The 23,396-nt window shown below is 41.6% G+C and overlaps 1 protein-coding gene across 6 annotated transcripts in view; it reads left to right on the forward strand.

Moving 5' to 3' along the window:
- LOC106729435 (actin, cytoplasmic 1-like) overlaps positions 1-23,396 on the forward strand; it is a 79,426-nt gene that overhangs the window by 43,714 nt on the left and 12,316 nt on the right. For 5 of the 6 annotated variants that reach the window (XM_032497844.1, XM_032497840.1, XM_032497842.1 and 2 more), the window contains 2 exons: positions 1,475-1,595; positions 17,676-17,857. The exons of the other annotated variant lie outside the window; for it this stretch is intronic. In XM_032497844.1, coding sequence (XP_032353735.1) covers positions 17,774-17,857 — 84 coding nt within the window. In that variant the 5' untranslated portion in view covers positions 1,475-1,595; positions 17,676-17,773. The remainder of the gene's footprint in view (positions 1-1,474; positions 1,596-17,675; positions 17,858-23,396) is intronic. 6 annotated transcript variants of the gene reach the window in all.

The following is a 23,396-nucleotide window of genomic DNA, read 5'->3' on the forward strand; positions in this document are numbered from 1 at the left end:
AAATTTCTATCACCCAGAGCCCCTGGGCTCAGAGGCGCTGGACATCTGACCAGGGCCAGCGTGGTGAGAGCACCAGCTGCACAGGGAGGCCAAAGTTGGGCCCCTGCCAGGCCTGCGCACAGCACCCCGCAGTCCGGGCTGGACCCAGCCTGGCTGAGGAGACCTCACGGCTCCTGCGGGGTGGGCAGGCCAGGCCTCAGAAGGCCTGAAGCATTTTTCCTTAATGTTGTATAAGTTTATCTTGTATAGGTTCTTTTTCCTGTGGATACTTGTTTGCCGGTCTGGTGTTTGCAGGTTAATTTTGTTTCTTTCTTGCTCATGCAGAATAATCCAGTTGATTTTATACACTTGATCCTCAATCCAGTAACCATGCCCTAATTCACTTCCTAATTGTGAATGTCTTTATATTATGGTGGATTTTCCATGCATGTAATAATGCCGTGCACACACAATGACAGTTTTCTCACTTAAAATGTGATCTTTATGCCTCCTATTTTGTTGTTGTTGTTATTACATTATTATCCTGACAGTGTCTTCAGTACAGTATTGACTAGAAGAGGTGAAAGCTGGCATCTGGTTCATTACAAAGAAAACTCTTTAAGTATTTGCTCATTAATTATATTGTTGGTTATTGTTACTGAATCCAAACTCATTCTGCTCACCACGTGACAGGCCAGTAAATCAGGAGATGAGGTGTTAGGGCAAAGAATAATGACTTTATTGAGAAAGCTGGCTGACCCAGAAGGTGGCAGACTGATGTCCTAGAGCACCATCTTCTCCAAGTTAGAATTCAGTTTCCTTTTATACTAAAAAGAGGAGGGGGAACGCTTGGTTGTTGGAAACTTCTTAATGTAGGAATTCTTTGTTCTTGGAATCCTGTGTTCTTGCAGCTGTGTCCACCTGGGTGAGATCATGGTGTCCCTGTAAACCTCCAACAAAACAAATGTTGTTTTCTATATTGCAACTTGTTACCTTTATATGAATGGAAAAGTGTAAATATCCTTAAAGGTCAGAGCCTTGGGAACAGGCTCTCTTACTTCAGGCTATTGGCAACATTGTTTTACAAAAGGTGCAGAACTGGCAAGTCTGAGCTTAGGAAACAGGGCACAGGGTTGAAGTCAAAGGAACAGGTCTAGTATGGAGTCAGGTTTGTTCTTTTCTGTTCCATTGTCAGTTCACTTAGGTAATCAGACTCAGGAAGCTGCCTTTTTTCCTTTTGTTTTCTTTCTGGTTCCTGTTGCTCTGAATGTGTTTCTTCCTGTCTGGATTCTAAATATTGTTGGACTCATCATGCTCACTCATGTTAGATTCAGTTTTCTGTTTCCTTCGTCTGCAGCTCACTTTGCATTTCTGTCTATTAAAAAGCCAGTTTTCAGTCTCTTTCCTTCCAAAGAATATGGACAATACCGTGAGTGGAATTTCTATTGGTAAAGCAATAAAGATGGCAGTCTTTATTAGAGTTCTTCTTCCACAGGGGGAGGAGTAACTACAGCTGAAGTGACCTGAGTAGTCGGAACTGTCTACAGGACCTGCCTGAACGGTTGCAGATTTCTGTAAAGCAGAATGGAATTGTCACTTTTGTTTTTGGACAAAAGGCAAGAGCTTGCTGTCTTTTTATGTTCCTCTGCTGTGCTGTTTGCATTTTCTTGGACTGCTGAGTGTGTGATTCCTGTACTTGGGCACCTGTACTCTATGAAACTTAATGCCTGGTGCAGGATGCTTTCTTTTTATTCTCACATTGCTCATCCTAAAGTGCTGCGCTGACTCATCAGAATAGGGTGTTAGTGTGGACATACGTTACTGTGCAGTAGAGTAAACACATCCCTGCCACCCCCACCTTCCTCACCCATTCTGGAAATTGCAAGAATAGGACCCAAAATGTATTTTTACTACAGAACCACAGTTAGACAGCTGCTCAGAGTTTATAATAGCAGCCCTCCTCCATGTAGCAAAACAAAACAGACACACACATCAAACCCTCAGCACTTTTAATGAGCTGATTCTGGATGTGCTGTACTGTTTTCAGCTTCATTTAGATATTTTTACTTAGCAGGAAGATCCCTAAGAACAACGGAGTGTCCAATCTGTATCTTGTGCAGAGACCAGAACTAACCTGTGCTGATGCTCTTAGCAGGCTGCTGTGGCTGGTGGTGCCACCACGCTGTGGCCACTGCCTGTCCTCCTTGTATCTATTCATCTTATCACAGGTTTCAAAGCAACATTAACCCTGTTCTTTCTCAGTACAACTTTGCAAGATAGACTGCAGGTTTTCGTATCCTAAGTTTTATATATAAATGAAAATTGAAGTTCAGAGAGTTGAAGGGGCCGGAATCAGAAGTGATTAGGTAGTAAGACGTAGTCTAGTAGGGTGAAAATCAGTCTGTGCACTTTTGTTCTGGTTCTAGGTTTTTGCTGCTTGAAAGACAGGTCTGAGTCCTGGCTCTGCCACTGGCTGTCTTGGGAAAATTGCTTAACTTTTCCAAGCCACAGCTTCATTCTTTGTAAAATTGTCTGGTACAGATCTTTTTATGATTGATTGTCTTGTAAGTGAGATAATGTGAGTTAAGCCCTTAGCACAATGATCACCAAAGGAAGTGCCCAGGGTTGTTACTACTACTACTACTACTACTACTACTACTACTACTACTACTACTACTACTTACTATTATTATTATTATTATTATTATTACTAATGTTTCTAAATGTTCATATTATCCCAAGTATATCCTTTTACAAATTGCATAGCTTTATTTGTTTGTGTGCTTGTTTTTATTGAGCTGGATTAGACAAATAACTTTATCTTAGGTTCTGGCATACAGCATAATGATTTGATAGTTATATATATTGTGAAGTGATAACCACAGTAAGTTTAGTTAACTTCCATCATTGTATATGTTTACACATTTTTCTTGTGATAAGATTCTACTCCCTTAGTAATATGAAATATTTTATGTGGTATTATTACTTATGGTCACTGCACTGTATGTGTCATTTATTTTGTGAATGGAAATTTGTATGCATTGGCCCCATTCACCAATATTTCCCCTCCTCCTCCCCACACCTGGCAACCACCAGTCTGTTCTCTGTATCTATGAGCTGCTTTTTGGTTTTGTCTTATTTAGCTTCCACCTGTAAATGAAGCCATGCATGTTTATCTCTATCTGATTTATTTCATTTAGCATAATGCTCTTAAGGTCAATCCAGGTTGATGCAAATAGCAAGATTTCATTCTTTTTAATGACTTAATGGTATTTTGTTAGATATATACTCACATACCAGATTTTCTTTGTCCATTCATCCACTGATGGACACTTAAGTCGTTTCCATATCTTGATTATTGAATTAATGCTGCATTGAAGATGGGCATGCAGAGCTCCTCTCAAATTAGTGTTTTCATTTCTTTCAGAGAAATAAGAGTGGAATTGCTGGATCATATAGTAGCCCTATTTTTAGTATTTTGGGAAACCTCCATGTTGTTTAACAGTGTGGCTCCACTAATTTACGTTCCCAACAGTCACAGGTTTCCCTTTTCTCCATGTCTTGCCAAACCTTGTTATGTCTTGTCTTTTGATAACAGTCATTCTGACACATGTGAGGTGATACCTTGTTGTGGTATTGATTTCTGTTTCCCTGACTGACTAATGATACTGGTCCTTTTCATGTTTTAATCAGATTGTGTTTTTTTAATGTTGTTATTATTGAGTTGTAGGAGCTTTTTTAATATATTTTATCACCCCCTTTTCAGTTATTATTTGCAGTTCCATTCAGTAAGGTACCTTTTCATGTTTTTGTTAATTTCCTTTGCTGTGCAGAAGCTTTTTAGTTTGATATAATCCCACTTGCTTATCTTTATTTTTGTTTCTTTTGCTTTTGGTGTCCAATCCAAAAGTTCACCACCAAGATCCAAGATTGATGTCAGGGAGCTTACTGCCTACAATTTCTTACAGTAGTTTTATGGTTTCAGGTCTTACATTCAAATCCTTCACACATTTTGAGTTGACTTTGTTTGATAATAAGATAGGTGTCCATTTTCATTCGTCTGCATGTACTTATACAGATTTCCCCACACTGTTTAGTAAAGAAACTGTCCTTTCCCCATTATATATTTTTGGCTCCCTTGTCATGAATTATTGTTGATATATGCACAGGTTTATTTATGAGCTTTATTCTGTTCCATTGATATATGTGTCTGTTTCCAAGCCAACACTATACTGCTTTGATTATTTTCACTTTGTGAATGGAAGTTGCTTTCTTTCACAGTTTTGCTAAGAGTTATTTTCATGACTAGTCAATGAATCTTATTAGATACCTTTATACATTTATCCTACTTAATCATTATTTTATCATTGTACTTTTCTGTTAAGGGGCTAATTTAGTTATTTTTTTAAATATTAAAAATACATATTTAATGAAGTCATATACTTATTGGACATTTAAATTGCTACATACTTACTGTAAAGGTATTAATAATATAATGATGACTACAGTTTTAACTAGTAAGCCACTGTAGTTTAGTTATTACCATATTTTAACTTCATAGTAGGACTACAATGTGATTAATAATAGTATTCTCAAGTTTAATATGTGGGAAATGAGATTTATATGGATTAAGTCACCTGCCTAACAAACAGAATATTGACCATATGAATTCATGATGGTCTGGCTCTCATTCCATCTCCTGTGCTCTGAACCATATGAACAAGAAAGTGACTGAAGTTATTTTGGGGATCTCAAAAAAGTTTTGCATATTTATTTAATTTAATTATTTTTATTGTTTACCTACTTTTTAAAAAATTTTATTTTATTGACTTAGTTTAATGTGTCAATTTCCAGTGTAGAGCACAGTTTTTCAGTTATACATGAACATACATATATTCATTGTCACAATCTCTTTCACCAAGAGCTACCACAAGATCTTGTATACATTTCCTTGTGCTATACAGTGTAATCTTGTTTATCTATTCTATATATACCTGTCAGTATCTAAAATTTCGAACTCCCAGTCTGTCCCTTCCCACCCCCTCCCCCCAGCAACCACAAGTTTGTATTCTATGTCTATGAGTCTGTTTCTGTTTTGTATTGATGTTCATTTGTATTTTTCTTTTTTTTTTTAGACTGCACATATGACCAATCTCATGGTATTTTTCTTTCTCTTTCTGGCTTACTTCACTTAGAATGACATTCTTCAGGGACATCCATGTTGCTGCAAATGGTGTTATGTTGTCATTTTTATGGCTGAATAGTATTCCATTGTATAAATACACCATCTCTTCTTTATCTCCTGTCGATGGACGTTTAGGCTGTTTCCATGTCTTGGCTATTGCAAATAGTGCTGCTATGAACATTGGGGTGCAGGTGTCTTTTTGAAGTAGGGTTCCTTGTGGCTATATGCCCAGGAGTGGGGATTACTGGGTCATATGGTAGGTCTGTTCCTAGTCTTTTGAGGAATCTCCATACTGTTTTCCACAGTGGCTGCACCAAACTGCATTCCCACCAGCAGTGTAGGAGGGTTCCCATTTCTCCACAGCCTCTCCAGCATTTGTCATTTGTGGACTTTTGAATGATGGCCATTCTGACTGGTGTGAGGTGATACCTCATTGTAGTTTTGATTTGCATTTCTCTGATAGTGATATTGAGCATTTTTTCATGTGTCTATTGATCATTTGTATGTCTTCCTTGGAGAATTGCTTATTTAGGTCTTCTGCCCATTTTTGGGTTAGGTTGTTTGTTTTTTTCTTATTAAGTCATATGAGCTGCTTATATATTCTGGAGATAAGCCTTTGTCAGTTTCATCTTTTGCAAAAATTTTCTCCCATTTGTAGGTTGTTTTGTTTTACTTACAGCTTCCTTTGCTGTGCAAAAGCTCGGAAGTTTCATTAGGTCCCATTTGTTTATTCTTGCTTTTATTTCTATTGCTTGGGTAGACTGCCCTAGGAGAACGTTTTTGAGATCACGTTTTTCCTGTTTTCTTCTAGGTTTATTGTATATTGTCTTATATTTAAGTCTTTGACCCATTTTGAGTTTATTTTTGTGTATGGTGTAAGGAAGTGTTCTAGCTTCATTGATTTACAAGCTGCTGTCCAGTTTTCCCAACACGATTTGCTGAAGAGACTGTCTTTATTCCATTGTATGTTCTTGCCTCCTTTGTCAAAGATTAGTTGACCATAAGTTTGTGGGTTCATTTCTGGGCTGTCTGTTCTGTTCCAATGGTCCATATGTCTGTTTTTGTACCAATAGCATGCTGTTTTGATGACTGTAGCTCTGTAATATTGTCTGAAGTCCTGAAGAGTTAATCCTCCAGCCTTTTTTTCTTCATTAATGCTTTGGCGATTCTGAGTGTTTTGTGATTTCATATATATTTTAGGATGATTTGTTCTAGTTTTCTGAAATATGTCCTGGGTAATTTGATAGGGATTGCATTAAATCTATAGATTGCTTTGGGAAGTATGAGCATTTTAACAATATTGATTCTTCCAATCCAAGAGCATGGGATATCTTTCCGTTTTTTTAAGTCTTCTTTAATTTCCTTAATGTTTCCTAGTTCTCTTGTGTATAAGTCTTTCACCTCCTTGGTTAGATTTATTCCTAGGTATTTTATTACTTTTTAGGTGCTATTTTAAAGGGAATTGTTTCTTTACTTTCTTTTCCTGTTGATTCATCATTACTGTAAAGAAATGCAACTGATTTTTGAATGTTAATCTTGTAACCTGCTACCTTGCTAAATTCTTTGATTAGTTCTGGTAGTTTTTGTGTGGACCTTTTAGGGTTTTCTATATATAGTATCATGTCATCTGCATATAGTGAGAATTTTACATCTTCTTTTTCCAATTTGGATCCCTTTTATTTCTCTCTTGCCTGATTGCTGTGGCTAGGACTTCCAAGACTGTTGAATGGGAGTGGTGATACTGGACAGCCTTGTCTTGTCCCAGATTTTAGTGGGAAGCTTTTGAGTTTCTCACCGTTGAGTACTATGCTGGCTGTAGGTTTGTCATATATAGCTTTTATTATGTTGAGATATGTTCCCTCTATACCCACTTTGGTGAGAGGTTTTTTTTTTTTTATCATAAATGGGTGTTGAATAGTTATTTTTGAATCTTGACCAGTATTGCATTTTCAGTATAGTCTACTATTATTCTGTTAATATAATCGGCTTAATTCATATAATAATATTTTGTTTGAATATGTACAGCATAGTGTGTATATGTGTATGTGTATATATATATACACATACATATATATTCCTTTCCTTACTCTTTTTCATTATGGATTATTATGGGATATTGAAAAACGTTCCCTGTGCTATACAGAAGGACCTTGTTTTTATATTTATTTTATGTGTAGTAGTTTATATCTATTGGAGTTTGTATCTGCTCATCCCAAACATCTAACTTATCCCCCTTCCTGCTTTCCACTTGGTAATCAAAGTTTGTCTTTTAAGTTTGTGAGTCTGTTTCTGTTCTGTAAATAAGTTCACTTGTGGCATGTTTTAAATTCCACATAAAAATTGTATCATGGCATTTGTCTTTCTGTAACGAACTTAATTAGTATAATTTGTAGATCCATGCATTTTGCTGCAAATAGTATCATTTCATTCTTTTTTATGGCTGAGTAGTAGTATTCTAGTGTGTGTGTTTATAAAATATATGTATATCTAAAACACTTCTTCTTTATCCATTTATCTCACAGGGGACATGTAGGTTGCTTACATGTCTTGGCTATTACAAATAGTGCTGTTTGAACATTGGGATGCATGTATCTTTTTAACCTAGTGTTTTCTCTGGATAAACCCAACAGTGGGATTGTTGGATGACATGGTAGCTCTACTTTTAGTTTTTTAAAGAACTTCCTTACCATTTTCCACAGTGGTTGTACCAATTTGCAGTCCCACCAACAGTGTAGGAGGGTTCCCTTTGCCCAGTGTCTCCAGCATTTGTTACTGGTAAACATTTCAATGATGGCCATTCTGACTGGTGTGAGGTGATACCTCATTGTAGTTCTGATGTGAATTTCTCTAGTTATTGGCAACGTTGAGCATCTTTTCATGTGCCTGTTGGCCATTTGTAGTTTTCTTTGGAGAAATGACTAGGTCTTCAGACTGTTTTGGGGTTTGGATCATTTGTTTTGTTGGTGTTGTTACTGAGCTTTATGTGCTATTTGTGTATTTTGGAAATTAAGCCCTTTTTGGTCACATTGTGAATATTTTCTTCAATTTTGTAGTTTGTCTTTTCATTTTCTTTATGGTTTGCTTTGCTGTGTGTGCAAAAAGTTGTAAGTTTGTTTGGGTCCCATCTGTTTATTTGTGCTTTTATTTCTTGCCTTGGGAGACTGACCTAAGAACACATTGCTACGATTCATGTCAGAATGTTTTGCCTATTTTCACTTCTAGGAGTTTTATGGTGCCGTGTCTTGTATTTCAATCTTTAAGCCATTGTGAGTTTATTTTTTATGTATGGTGTGAGGGAGTGCCCTAACTTCAGTCACTTACGTGCTGCTGTCCAGTTTTCCCAACACCACTTGCTGAAGAGACTGTCTTTTCTCAATTATGTATCTTGCCACCTTTGCCAAAGATTAACTGTAGGTCTGTGTGTTTATTTCTGGGATCCCTATTCTGTTGCGTTGATCCATATGTCTGTTTTTATGCCAGTACCACACTGTTTTGATTACTGTAGCTCTGTAATATTGTCTGAAGTTTGGGAGGATCATTCCTCCAGCTCTATTCTTTTTCTTCAGTATTGCTTTGGCAATTCTGTGTCTTTTATGATTCCATGTAAATTTTAGGATCATTTGTTCTAGTTCTGTGAAAAATGTCCTGGGTAACTTGGTAGGGATTGCATTAACTCTGTAGATTGCCTTGGGCAGTGTGGCCATTTTAACAATATTAATTCTCCCAATCCAAGAGTATAGGATATCTTTCTATTTCTTTAAGTCCTCTTTAATTTGTTTAATCACTGTTTCATAGTTCTTAATATGTAAGTCTTTCACTGGCTTGGCCAGATTTATTCCTAAGTATTTTATTGTTTTGGATGTGATTTTAAAGGGGATTTTTTATTTTTTTTACTTTCTTTTTCTACTATTTCATTGTTAGTGTAAAGAAATGCAACTGATTTGTGTATGTTAATGTTGTGTCCTTCTACCTTGCCAAATGTTTTTGTAGTTCTTCTCTGTCCTTCTTTCTTCATACTCTTCTCTTATGGTTGGTTGATTTTCCTTGTTGTTATGTCTGTGTTTCTCTCACTTGCCTTTGCATATCTAATGTCAGTTTTTGATTTATGGTTACCATGAGGTTCATATATTTTGCTCTGTTACAATATCTGATTGTCTTAAAGTGATTGTCATTTAAGGACATATAAGTTCTAAAAGATCTACTGTGTTATTTTTTTTTGTTTTTGATTTTATTTTTTACATCTTCATATGCCTTGTATAAATGTTTACTGTAATTATAGTTGTTTTTACAGTTTTTGTTTTTCAGTCTTATAGTGGCTTAAGTGGATGATTTACAGCCGTTGCTCCATTTTTGCCCTAAAAGTGGGATTTCCCCTTTCACACAAGTTCTTATTTCTTGTTCTTTTTCATATAAAGAAAACCTTTTAATACTTCCTATAAGGTCAGTTTAGGATTGATGAACTCTTAGGTTTTGCTTATCTGAGAAACTCTTTAACTGTCTTTCAATTGTGATTAATAACTTTGCTGACTATGTAGCCTAGGTTCTAGGTTTTTCCCTTTAAGTACTTTAAATATATCATGGCTGTTCCTTCTGGCCTGCAATTGCTGCTGAAAAACAGCTGATAGGCCTCCATGAGCTCTCCTGTCCTCACGACTACAGTTGAAGCCACAGCTGACTGCTAAACAAGCATCAAAAAAAAAGATGAACCTGGCAAAAAAGATCTTCAACTGGAAACATAAAGCGGGGACCACAGCAGGATGGTAGGAGAGGTGTGCTCATGATACAATCAAGCCTCATACCCCCTGGGGTGGGCTACCCACAAGCTGGAGAGTAAATCACAAAGACCCTCCCACAGGAGTTCTAAGCCCCATGTCAGGCTCCCCAGCCTGGGATTCCAGCATTGGGAGGAGGAAGAGGCCCCAGGACATCTGGTTTTGAAGGCCAAGGGTGCTTAGCTCTAGGAGCCCCATGGGGCAGGGGGAAACAGAGACTTCATTCTCTTGGGAGGCGTACACAGAATCTCATGTGTGCCAGGTTCAAGGGCAGAACTAGTGATTTCATAGGAACTTGGGCCAGGCCTGCCTGCTGGTTTTGGAAGGTCTCCTGGGGACATAGGGGAAGGCTGTGGCTCACCCAGGGGATATAAAAACTGGTGGCTGACATTCCAGGAGTGTTTATTTATGTGAGCTTTCCTGGAGGCTGACATCTTGATTGAATCACTAGCACCAAAACCTAGCCCCACCCAACAACCTGTAGGCTTAAGGGCCGGGAAGCCTCAGGCCAAAGAACATACTGGGTGGGAACACAGCCCCACCTATCAATGGACTTCCTGACCTAAAAATACATCGAGACAAGGCCCTACCCACCAGAGGTCCAGGAACAAGCTTCACCCAGCAGTGGGCAGGCACTGACTTCTCCTGCCAAGAAACCTGCATAAGCCTCTAGTCCAGCCTTATCCACCAGGGAGCTGATACCAGAAGGAAGAAAACAACAGTCCCAAAGCCTGTGGAAGGAGCCCACAAACACAGGCCAGAGTCTACACTGGGACTGGCTGGACCCTGGCCCTTGGGTGACAAGAGGAGTGTACCGCTGGGACACATAGAATGTCTCCCACAGAGGGCCACTTCTCCAAGGTTGAGAAACATAACTATTCTACCTAAAAATAGAAATAAAAAGACATCAGAATGAGGCAACAGAGGAATATCTCCTAGGCCAAGGTACAAGACAAAATCCCAGAAGAAGTAAGTGATGAGACAGGCAGTTTATCTGAAAAAGAAGTTAAAGTAATGATGGTGAAGATGTTCAGAGAACTCAAGAAGAGTATAGATGCACAGAGCAAAATTTTTAGCAGAAAGTTGGAAAATATAAAGAATACCCGGAGTTGACTAATAAAATCACTGAAATGATTTTAATGGCCTAACACACTAGAAGGAACTAAGAATAGACTAAATGAAGCAGAACAGATCAGTGAACTAGAAGACAGATTAGTGGAAGTCACTACTGCAGAACAGAAAAAAAATTGAAGAGGAATGAGGATAGTTTAAGAGAACTCTGGGACAGCATGAAGTGCACTAATACTCACATTATAGGGGTCTCAAAAAGGAGAGAGAGAGAAAGGACGTGAGAAAATTTTGGGACAGATAATAACCAAAAGCTTCCCCAACTTGGGAAAGGAAACAGTCACCCAAGTCCAGGAAGTGCAGAGAGTACCACACAGGGTCAGCACAAAGAGGAACACATGAAGGCACAGAGTCATCAAACTGATAAAATTAAGAGTAAGGAGAAAATGTTAAAATCAGCAAGAGGAAAGCAGCAAAATGACATACAAGGGAGCTCCCATAAGGTTATGTTAGCTCATTTCTCAGCAGATAGTCTACAGGCCAGAGGGGAGTGGCACGACATATTTAAACTGATGAAAGTGAAAAATTTACAGCCAAGAATATTCTATCTAGCAAGGCTCTTTTTCAGATTTGATGGAGAAATCAAAATCTTCACAGATAAACAAAAGCTAAAAGAATTCACCACCACCAAGCCAGCTTTACAACAGATGTTAAAGGAGCTTCTCTAGTCATCAAACCATAAGAAAACAGAACAAAAAGAAGAAAGGGGGAAAAAAAGACATACACAAGATTGCTGTGGCTGTTCAGGGTCTTTTACGGTTCCATATAAATTTTGGAATTGTTTGTTCTAGTTTTGTGAAAAATGCCATAAGTGTTTTGACAGAGGTTGCGTTGGATCTGTAGTTTGCTTTGGGTAGATGACCATTTTGATAATGTTGATGCTTCCAGTCCAAGAGCACAAGAAATCTTTCTGTTTCTTTGTATCATCTTCAGTTTCCTTCATCAGTGTTTTCCAGTTTTCAGAATATAGTAACCTCCTTGATTATTTATTTCTAAGTTTATTTCTAGGTATTTTGTTCTTTTTGATGCAGTGGAAATGTTTATGCCAGTTATAAGATTCTGGGTTTTGAAGTGAAAAAAAGTGAATGAAAAGCCACAAATTGCAAAATATCCTTCTCTCTTACGGGTGAGTTGTGTTCCATTAGGTAATGTGTATGGTGCATCTTCTTTATCCAGTCATCTGTTGATGTGCACTTGGGGTGCTTTCATGTCTTGGCAATTGCAAAAGTGCTGCTATTAATAGCAGGGTGTGTTACCTTTTTGAATTAATTCTTACTTTGTGGTTGGCTTTACTCCTTTAATAACTATGTAAGTTAAAAAAGCTACAGCTCTAAACCTTCTTAGAGACAGTGAACAGTAGATATATGTAAATTTAAAAAATACGTGCAGTAAGAAGAGCTGATGGGCTTATGAAGGATTTCCTTTAATGTGACATTTTCCTCTTTTTTTGCCTTTAGAATTCTGTTATTGTCTTTCTTTTTGACTTTTTTTTAATTGATTTATAATCATTTTACAATGTTGTGTCAAATCCCAGTGTAGAGCATAATTTTTCAGTTATACATGAACATATAGATATTCACTGTCACATTTTTTTGTCTGTGAGCTGCCATAAGATCTTGTATATATTTCCCTGTGCTCTACAGTATAATCTTATCTATTCTACAACTTTGAAATCCCAGTCTATCCCTTCCCACCCCCTTCCCCCTTGGCAACCACAAGTTTGTATTCTATGTCTATGAGTCTATTTGTTTTGTATTTATGCTTTGTTTTTTTGTTTGTTTTTTTTTTAGAGTCCACATATGAGTGATCTCATATGGTATTTTTCTTTCTCTTTCTGGCTTACTTCACTTAGAATGACATTCTCCAGGAGCATCCATGTTGCTGCAAATGGCGTTATGTTGTCGGTTTTTATGGCTGAGTAGTATTTCATTGTATAAATATACCACATCTTCTTTATCCAGTCATCTGTTGATGGACATTTAGGCTGTCTCCATGTCTTGGCTATCGTAAATAGTGCTGCTATGAACATTGGGGTGCAGGTGTCATCCTGAAGTAGGGTTCCTTCTGGATATATGCCCAGGAGTGGGATTCCTGGGTCATAGGGTAAGTCTATTTCTAGTCTTTTGAGGAATCTCCATACTGTTTTCCACGGTGGCTGCACCAACCTGCATTCCCACCAGCAGTGTAGGAGGGTTCCTCTTTCTCCACAGCCTCTCCAGCATTTGTCATTTGTGGATTTTTGAATGATGGCCATTCTGACTGGTGTGAGGTGATACCTCATTGTAGTTTTGGTTTTGCATTTCTCTGATAATTAGTGATACTGAACATTTTTTCATATGCCTGTTGATCACTTGTATTTCTTCCTTGGAGAATTGCTTGTTTAGGTCTTCTGCCCATTTTTGGATTGGGTTGTTTGGTTGTTTCTGTCATTGTCTTTAAATTTCACTTTTTGAATAATGATAGGTCTTGGTGTGAGTTGGTTTGAGCTGATCACATTTGGGACTCTCTGATTCCTGTGCCTGGATATCAGTTTCCTTCTTCAGATTAGGGGAGTTTCCATCCATAATTTTATCAAAGGTTTTCTCACCCTTTCTCTCTCTTCCTTCAGGGACCCCTATAATGTGAGTGTTACTGTGCTTGATACTGTCTCAGAAGTCCCTTAGCCTCGTGTAATGTGCTTTTTCTTCTTGCCTTTCTGATTGGGTGCTTTTCATTATTCTATCTTACGGATTGCTAATGGGTCATCTGTACTGCCTGATCTTCTGTGTTACCTACACTTCTGGTCTAACTGGTTCTTTTTGTATATTTTCTAGTTCTTTTTAAAAATTCTCCCTGTGTTCATCTGTTCTTTTTCCCAGTGCAGTTATCATTCTTATTACTATTGCTTTGACCTCTTTGTCAAATAAATTATTTATCTCTCTTCATTATGGTTATTTCCTTATTCTTTCATATAATACATGTTCCTGTGTATTCTCACTTTAACTTTCTATATCTCTGTGAAATTACGTGAAACAGTTACCTGTCCCAGAATTAAAGGAGTGTCCTTGTGTGAGAGCACTCCTATGCAGTCTTCTGTGCCCAGCGGGTTTGTGGGGAAGAGCTGGACCTGAAGTGATTCTGGGCTGCCCTCTTCCCTCAGGACGTGCTGGCAGCCCCTGCAGTGGGGGCGGTAGAGCTGGAGTTAGAGGGATTGGAGCCAGTTCCAGGTTCGAGCAGGGGCTTCTCCTCTGCTCAGTGACTGTTACCAGCCCTATCAGGGGTGGCACGGGGTCCCGTGGAGCTGGAGCAGGATCTCTGTGGGAGTGGGGTTCTCCTGGGTGTGGTGGCAGTCTTTGCTTTGGTTTGGGATGTGGCTGAGGCCTGAGGGCTTGCAGCGGCCCTTCTGTACTGGTATAACCTTTTCTCTGGCGTGCAGCTTGGCTAGAGGGTGGGTCAGGGCCAGAGAGATTAGGGCCACAGCTCTGAGCTGGCCCCACTGCCTGTCGGGTGTGCACAGGAAAGTGAGTTCTGGGGATGGCAGGCTCTGCCCTGGTGCTAGTGCTATTCCCTGCAGAGGGTGTGCAGGGACACTCTAGCTGGCCGTGACTGCTGGCCGTCTTTTCAGAGGCAGGGCCACACCCAGCCAGCGCCACTTTCTCCCATGGTGTGCACGCTCACTGGCAGTGGAAGCCTCCGTCTGAGGGGGGAGCAGGAGCCTGGGGAAGTCCGGGGGCCCGTCTGAGCCACCCCCGCAAGCCGGCCAGAGCCCCAAGCAGTGTTCAGCCTGCTGTGTTCCTGCCGTGACAGGGAGTCACTGGGTCTCTCACAGGCTCTTCAAGAGCAGAGGCTCAGCTTCTTACAGTGCTCCAGAAAGCCCGCTGGTTTTCACCCCAGCTGAGGGGGCTCCTTATCCCAGTGCTGAACCCCATGCCTGGGGTGCCTAATACATCATGGCTCAAACCATGACGTAAGGCGCGGGTGATGGTCAGGGATGGAGCAGCGTCGGGACCTCATGCTGTCTGAGCATGGATGCCCACAGCTCCTAGTGTGTGTGGCCGCTGGAGGGCCCTGCGGGGAGCAGCTGTAAATCTGTTTGGCACAGATAGATGGGGCTTGTCATGATTATTCCTCACAAAGATGGTGTAAGGTCAGGCTATGCCGTCTTATTTTCCAAGGGATTGAATATTATAATGTGTAATGTGCCCCAGCTGCCTAGTGTGAGCAGCATAACTGCAGGTGCTCTGGGTCCAGGAATGCAAGCTCCAGTTATGCTCTCGGGAACAAAAGGAGCAGGTCCTAAACGGGCATGTTTACCATAAACGCTCTTATACGTGTCAGTCATGGGGAGCACCAGATTAAGAAATGGATGCTGCCTGAGTTTAGTATTGAATTATTAGAGAATGTACTGAATGTACAAGATTCAGGATCAGAATTAGGGGGGAAGGTATTGCTCAAGTGGTAGAATATGTGCTTAGCATGCGTGAGGTCCTGGGTTCAATCCCTGGTACCTCCACCATAAATAAAGTAAGTGAGTAAGCAAAAGTAAGTAAATAAATAAATAACCCCTGCCCCAGAAAAGATTCTGGATCAAACTTAGTGCAATGAAAAGTGGAAGTGATCCAAGGAGTATATACAGTAAGAAATAAAGTCCTGAATTTAATCATCTTGTTTGACTTTCCCAGTGGGTAAAAAATGATTAGGGTTTTGACTAATGTTGTTTTGATTAAACTATAGAGTGTGATCAATTGTGAAGTGTGAAAGTCTAAGGATATTTGTAGTAAGGTTAGCATTGTGATGATACCGTTTTGGGGGCTAATGATTCCTGGGATAGATGTAGTGGGCTGGCTGTGTGTGCTGGGGGAAGAAGACAAGTTGCTGATGCTAAGAGGAGGCACTGATAGAGAGGAAGGCTAGTGAAAAGTGAAGGCTAGCATCACTCAGAGTTGATTCAGGAAGAATGAGCTAATAAGGCTGGTTAATAGACCACGAGATGTAGTGTTAATTCAGAGGATATAACTTTTGATAATTATGTTAATGGTATTAATATAATGTTTGGAATAATGAGTTTTATTTAGCCTTGAAGAAGGTTAAGACTGTACATAATCAGTACCGTAGGCATTGGATCCCACAGCTATTAGCGGTGCAGCCGCACAGGCAGTGAGCACTGACAGTAGGTATTATGCCAGCTAATGTAGAATGGGTGCTGAGCATGCTGACAGTTGCTGTAATGAATAATGATGATATTATGCCATCTAAGCATAGTAATGGGGATATTAAGTGTGATTGTATATTAGTATCCATATAGGATGCTGTAAATGCAAAAATGACAGTAATGTAGACTGATGCCATTTGATAGTTATGAAGCTAATTATAATTTTATGAGTCAGAATGTTTTTGTTTAAACTAGTTATCATACATCCATTCTAATCCTTTTAAATTCATTCATAGGCTACCCTTATGGCTACTAGTAATGAGGATAGAGTGTGTGCTATGAAAACTTTAGTTTTTAAGTTACTCTTTTGAAATGTTCAGGGTAGGGGTAGGAGGAGGCCAACTTCTAGGTTAAATAATAGAAAAGTAGTGACAACTGAGAGTAAATAAATGGAGAAGGTGGGCATACTGGCCCTATAGTATCAGACCCACATTTGTGTGGGCTTGATTTTTCTGGACAGACACTTATTAGAGGAGGTCAGAGTGTGACCAGGATAAGCTGTGAGTCTGGCAGTGCACTGGTGAGTGACGTCAGTATAAGCTTTATTATTCTTTCTCCAGTTACATGAAAAGCCGTAGGTTGGAAGTCAGTTGTACTGTTTAAGTCTAAAAGAATAAAATGCTCATCAATAGATAACGACCTGTAGGAACAATCACACTTCATCTGCAAAACGCAGTATCAGGCCGCGGATTGAAATCCAGAGTGATTAGATGTAAAGGGAAATTTTAGCTGGTGTAGAAAGCACAGAATGAGAAAAGTAGAGCCAATAATTTTGTGTAGTCAGTGGAAGCTTTTAGCCATGAAAACTATTAAGCCAAAAACTCCATCTGCAAGTTGTGAATTTTATATTCTCCTGAGGCTTGCAGTGATGTAAAATAAGTTCCCAGAGCAACTGTAATGAATCAGACGAAGTACTGTTTATGACTTCTTTCTGTTAGATGATGGTGAGCGCAAGTGAGGGGAACTTCCGAGGCTCACAGAACTGAAGTATTAAGAAGTTATTATGGGAACTGTGTGTGTGGTCAGTTTGTTGTTAGGTGGTGTGTGCACATATTTTTATCATTTTTCTGATCAGAAGGTAGGATCTATGTGCATTTGCCTCTGTGTGTGTGTGTGCGTGTGTGTGTGTGTTGAGAATTTGGTCATGGGATGAAATACTGTGAACTTACCCACCCTGTACTGAGAGCTGTAGGATCTCCTTCTCTGCTAAAAACACCCTGCTCTTGTCACCACATTCCCATCCGTGACAGCACTACTTTCTAATGAGTGTATGTAGTGTCCTGTTTCTCATGGATCAATGCAATGCATCCATTTATAGTTCATAAAGTTACTTATTATTTTAAATTAAAAGTACTCATATGTATGATGGATTTTATGTTTTTACTCTTACTTACTTTGATGCCTGATTTAATGATGATAGAGGACCCATTTCCTGAGACAAAGCTGACTTGCTGTTAGGAGTCAGGAGCACTCGGGAACACATCCTCGCCCTGCTTGTCCTGACAGCTGCGTGACTCAATGCCATTGGAAGAGGAGTTTCCCGAGACAAAGCCAGCGGTCTCCCTCAGAGCCTCAGGGAGCAGGTCAAAGGACGGGCTCCAGGTGGGTCCCTTTCCAAGGTAGACCTTGGTTCAGGGTAAAGTTCCAGCGCTCACCACCCCTGAGACCCTTAGGTGATTCACATCCCCTCTGTCTTCTCATCCATAAAATGGGTTATTGACAGTGTTATGTAATTGGAATACTGCACTTTGAATTTGGTCAGTTGGCACATTTTATTGCTCAGTGTGAGACCTCAATACCTTTGACTTGATGTTCATTGGTAATTTATAGGGGGCGCCGACTCCTGAGGGCTGGAAGGAATTCTGGTTGACAGTAGGAGGAGACCCAGGATCCCTGAAGCCTGCTCACCCTGGATGGGGCTCAGTCCCTCCAGGCTGGGGATCCTGGGGCCAGCACAGCACCTGAAGCCTGGCTGTGGAACCAGGAAGGCCCACGGTGTAGTTTGAAACGCAGCCCCACTGTGTCTGTGAGGATCGGCATCAGCTCCCCACAGGACAGGCTCTGGTGTTTCCTCCCTAAGGGCAGCCCATTCTCCTGGAAGTCAGCCCCTACAGGGACAGACATAGAGGCTGGAACCAGCAGTCCCAAGAAAAATGGGAGGTACCAGTGTTTGCAAGTATGGTGACCCCTGGGGAGCTCAGCTCCAGGGAGATCAGAGCCTCAGAGTGGGAAGGACTGTGATGCCAGGATTCCTGCCTTTTCTGCCCCCTCCACTCTGGGCCTTTCCCAGAGTCGGGCCACCCCGGCCCTTCGTCCCCCACCATGCACTGTGGGCTGGCTCCTTGCCTTCTTGCCTTCTCTTGTCTCTGCTTGTCCCTACCTGGTCCGACTCTGTCACCTCCTCTCTAGGACTTGACCACCACCTGTCTCTCTCAATCACTCCCAGCACTGTCTCTCTCCCTGCCTGTCCTCTTTCTCTGTCTCTCCACCCAGACCCTCAGGCCCTGGCTCTGGCCCAGCCCTGTCCAGGGCCACAGGGTCCCAGCTCTCCCAGCCCTCCCACTCTCACAGCCAAGTTGTGGCCCCAGCCCTGCTCACAGTGGAGGAGCCCGGTTACAGAGGCTGCTCCTGCTGGTATTTACTGCTGCACCACTGTTCCCCCCTCTTTCTGGGCAGCACAGCCTCACCTTGACCTGTTGGTGGCCCTTGATTTGTTTGTGGCCCAGTCTGGACCCCAGAGCTGCTGCAGGGCTGGCCACCTCCCCCGGCTGGAAGGGGGGAGGGCCCTGTGGGCTTAAGGGGCTCCTGGGGGATTGGACTGAGGGACGTGTAAGGAGCAGGTATTTTCACACACCTCCTCTCTGTGAGTGGCAGAGTCCCAAACCACTGACTGTCCCCTGCCTGTTTCTCACTAAGAGCTCCTGAGCTCCTGAGACTTAGGAGGGAGCTGCTGCCCTCAGTCCTCTTCAGAGTTTGCCTGGAATTGAGGCTCCTGAGGGCAGCTGGCAGGGCAGGGCTGGGGCACAAAGCCTGTATTAGTGCGGGGCCCTGTCACTGGACTCCCGTGGCCACTCCAGGCACCTTACCCATCCCTCACTGTCAGCAGTTGGCCACTTCACAGGGGACAGATACGAGGCTCTCTATGACCCTTGAGACTGGCAGGCCCCATGTGATCAGTATTTCTTGATGGAGTGAACACAACCACACCCCATATCAAGATACCAAATCTTCCCACCACCCCAGAAGGATTTCTCTGGCCCCCTCACAGCCAATACTGCCCCAAAGCATAACTTTGCTTCTGCCCTACCTGGGTAGTTTCTGCCTCCTCGGACCTGGGTGTACCTGAGTCACCCAAGTGCAGAGTGGAGGGTGTGACGATATACAATTATACTGTGTAGTTATATATATGGTAAAAATAATAGGGTTTATTCTTATGCAGGTATCGTGTGTACCTAAAATTAATGTGTCACATATAGGTGTACTACAGATAAGGACGGCCATATGGGTGTGGTGGTGTGATTAGGATGGTTTGCTGTTTAGATCTTCTCCATCTTGTGGACATTCTATCTGTCTTTTGTAGGAAGTGCTGAGTGAGGGGGAGTGAAGACCTCCTACCCTGCTTGTGCAGGTGATTCCTCTTGGTTCTGTCATTCTTTACCTTACGTCTTTTTCAGCCACTGCCTGTGGGAAACTGGGAATCTGGAGAAGGGGGAGGGTGCACCCAGAATTGGAGGGCAGGGAACATGAATTGGGCAGGACCAGAAAGCATAAGGTCAGAAAAGTTTGCAGAGAGGACCCAGGGTTGGATGGCAGTTGGTGGTGGGGGATCAGGTGGGCGGGGCGCATTCTAAAAGTGAGGTCACCCGGAATGTCCACTGTGAGGAACCAGGGGCAAAGGTAGGTGATTGGTCGAGAGAGGGCATGAAGCATCAGCGTTGCTAAGGCAGCGTTCAGACAGGAGAAGTCTTGGAGGAAGGAATCTTATTCTCTCCAACTGCTCCTGAGAGTCTGCTTGACCTGCTATTTGTTTTCCTGACCTGCTGACCTTCTCCCCTGACTGAACCCTCCTTCCTCCCCTCAAGAGCTTGATTGACCCTCGCCCTTTCTGTGACCCCCTTCTCCTCCCAAGTGCCCAACCCTTCTTCCTGTCACACTCCCTCCCCAATCCCATCCCCAACCCCCCCTCCCCTCCCCTCCCCTCCCCTCCCCTCCCCTCCCCCCCACCTCCTGCCTGGGGACCTCAGGGCCCTGAGAGGACCTGGACATGGGGATAATGGGGATGCTTTTCTGCCCCTACGTGCTGGGGTGTACTGGATATGAAAATACAACTGTGAGTAAATGTTGGGCATCGGGTTTCCTCCTTTTTCCTGGGCTCTTCCACACTATGGTTAAATATCTGCTTTCTCACGGGGTCCTTGATGGGAACACATCGTTGGTGCAGACCAAGGCCCTCTGGGCAGGTTTCTTGACCAGCCTGCAGCGGCCCTGGCCACCAGCATTCTCATCAAGATCTGGGTCCTGTCAGGACCTCTTGGACCAAACACAGCAGGTTGACAGGATGAAACCTGAAATAGTTACTTTATTGCATCAAAGAAAGAAATGTGAATGTACTAAAAGCCATTGAGTTGTATGCCTAAAATGGGGAAATGTGTGAATTATATTTCAATAAAGCTGTTTTTTAAAAAGTGAGAAACTGTTATTTACTAGAAGTCATAGTTAGACTGGCTTCTGGAAAGCTTGTCAAGATCCTGCTTCAAGCTGTGCACGTTTGGGTGCCGTCGCTGTGAAGCGCGCTCTCTGTGAGTACACTCTTCCCAGTGGTGACATGTGGCAGCCCTGGGAGCAGTGGTGTCTCAGCGCTGGGTTGGTGCTAGTCTGTTAAACAGTGAAGTGTCATTTGTGCTCTGTGCTTTCTGGTTTGTTAACTTCTAGCAACAGTTTTTTTTTCTTTGAAGTGTATTCTTTTCAGAAATTTTAATGTAACAAAAGTATTCAGTAGCCCTGTAATTTTTAAAATATTTTTACTGACATATAGTCAGTTTGCAATGCTGTGTCAGTTTCTGGTGTACAACAGAATGCTTCAGTCATACAGGAACATACGTATGTTCACTTCCATATTCTTTTTTACCATAAATTACTACTAGACATTAAATATAGTTCCCTGTGCTGTACAGTATAAGCTAGTTGTTGTCTACTTTATGTAGATAGTATTTGTGAATCTCAAACTCCCAACTTTTCCCTTCCCCCCGGTAATCATAAATTTGTTTTCTATGTCTGTGAGTCTGTTTTTGTTTTGTGAATAAGTTTGTCTCTTTTTTTTAGAATCCACATATAAGTGATATGGCATTTTTCTTTTGCTTTATGACTACTTCACTTAGAATGACATTCTCCAGGTCCATCCTGGAGAATGGCATCATTTTATCATTTTTATGGCTGAGTAGTATTCTATTGTATAAATATGCCACAGATTCTTTATCCTGTCAGTGGACATTTAGGTTGTTTCCATGTCTTGGCTATTGTACATAGTGCTGCTATGAACATTGGGGTGCATGTACCTTTTTGAATTAAGGTTCCCTCTGGATATATGCCCAGGAATGGGATTGTTGGATCATATGGCAAGTCTGTTTTGAGGAATCTCCATAGTGTTTTCCATAATGGCTGCACCAAACTACATTCCTACCAGTAGTGCAGGAGGGTTCCCTTTTCTCCTCAGCTTCTCCAGCATTTATTGTTGGTTGACTTTTGAATGATGGCCCTTCTGACTGGTGTGGGGTGATACGTCATTGTAGTTTTGATTTGCATTTCTCTGATAATTAGCGATATTGAGCAGTTTTTCATGTGCCTTTTGGCCATTTGTATGTCTTCATTGGAGAATTGCTTGTTTAGGTCTTCTGCCTGTTTTGGGATTGGGTTGTTTGTTTTTTTCTTAAGTCATATGAGATGCTTATATATTCCAGAAATTAAGCCCTTGTCAGTCTCATTTTTGCAAATATTTTCTCCCATTCCGTAGGTTGCCTTTTTGTTTTATTTATGGTTTCCTTTGCTGTGCAAACGCTTCCAAATTTAATCAGGTCCCATTTGTTTACTTTTGCTTTTATTTCTATTGGACTTTAGCAAATTCTGAGTCATCTCTTTCCTTCTCATCTTGGTGGCTGCCCCCAGGGACTCTGTGTTTGACTAGGTTGACAGGAGCCCTGAGAGCCCAGTCGATGTGAAAATGAGTGGCTGCAGCCTGCTGGGATGTTTATAATGGGGAAATGCCTAGGAGCGACATGACCAGGAGGGGGATGAGTTGTCATCTTTTCTTTAGTGAAGTGTCCAGGTGCAGAGTGTTGGTTTTCCCGAAGCAGAAAAGGTCCTTCATGTCCTTAGAATTGTCCAAATATAAAGAAAATTCAGATACATGCTGTGAAATTTTCACTCTATCAGGAAAAAGCACCTCCACACCCCAAAAAAGAAAGACTGAGAACACCTCATGGATCTAAGTGGGTTTGTTCTGATGGGCTTTCAGCAGATTCTCATGGACCTGGAAAAATTGAGTGTCAGGAACAGTCTGCATGGAGGCAGAATCACGCCACGTGAACACTCCACCCAAAGAAGAGTCTGTTCTTTTTCTTTCAAGCCTACTGAGGAGGACGTTTCTAGGTCGTATTTGTTGGCATTTTTTCCCTCAAAGGGAATGAGGTTGAGTTCTCATAGGTTAGTTAAGCCCTCTTTCCCTAGCACATCTTTGAGCATTTGGATAAACTAACTTGTCCTCCTCCTCCGTTGCTCATGGCCGCTGACAGAACCTGAGTCCATCAGCCTGGTGGGTAGGCTCTAGGTAGGAGTCAGCTACTGACGTCAGCGCTCAGACAGGACCGTGCGTGACAAGCATGCCCGTGACGGAAGGGGTTTTACCAGTTGGTGCCTAGATGGTGTTTGTCTTTTTGTCCCTTGGTCTGCATGTCTCCCCTTTGTGCTGAGACCCACTGCTCTCTCAGACAGCGGCTACGCAAAGACAGTGTGTGTTTCCCACAGCACACATTTTACTGACCTCAACTGTGAGAGCAGCTGACAATGACAATGTTACCGATTTCAGAGGCTGCTTTCTAGAGGTTTTATTTGCACAAGACTGAAACTTGGTGTCTAGATTAGTACA

The sequence above is a fragment of the Camelus ferus genome, chromosome 15, assembly GCF_009834535.1.
Source record: "Camelus ferus isolate YT-003-E chromosome 15, BCGSAC_Cfer_1.0, whole genome shotgun sequence".
NCBI classification, from domain to species: domain Eukaryota; kingdom Metazoa; phylum Chordata; class Mammalia; order Artiodactyla; family Camelidae; genus Camelus; species Camelus ferus.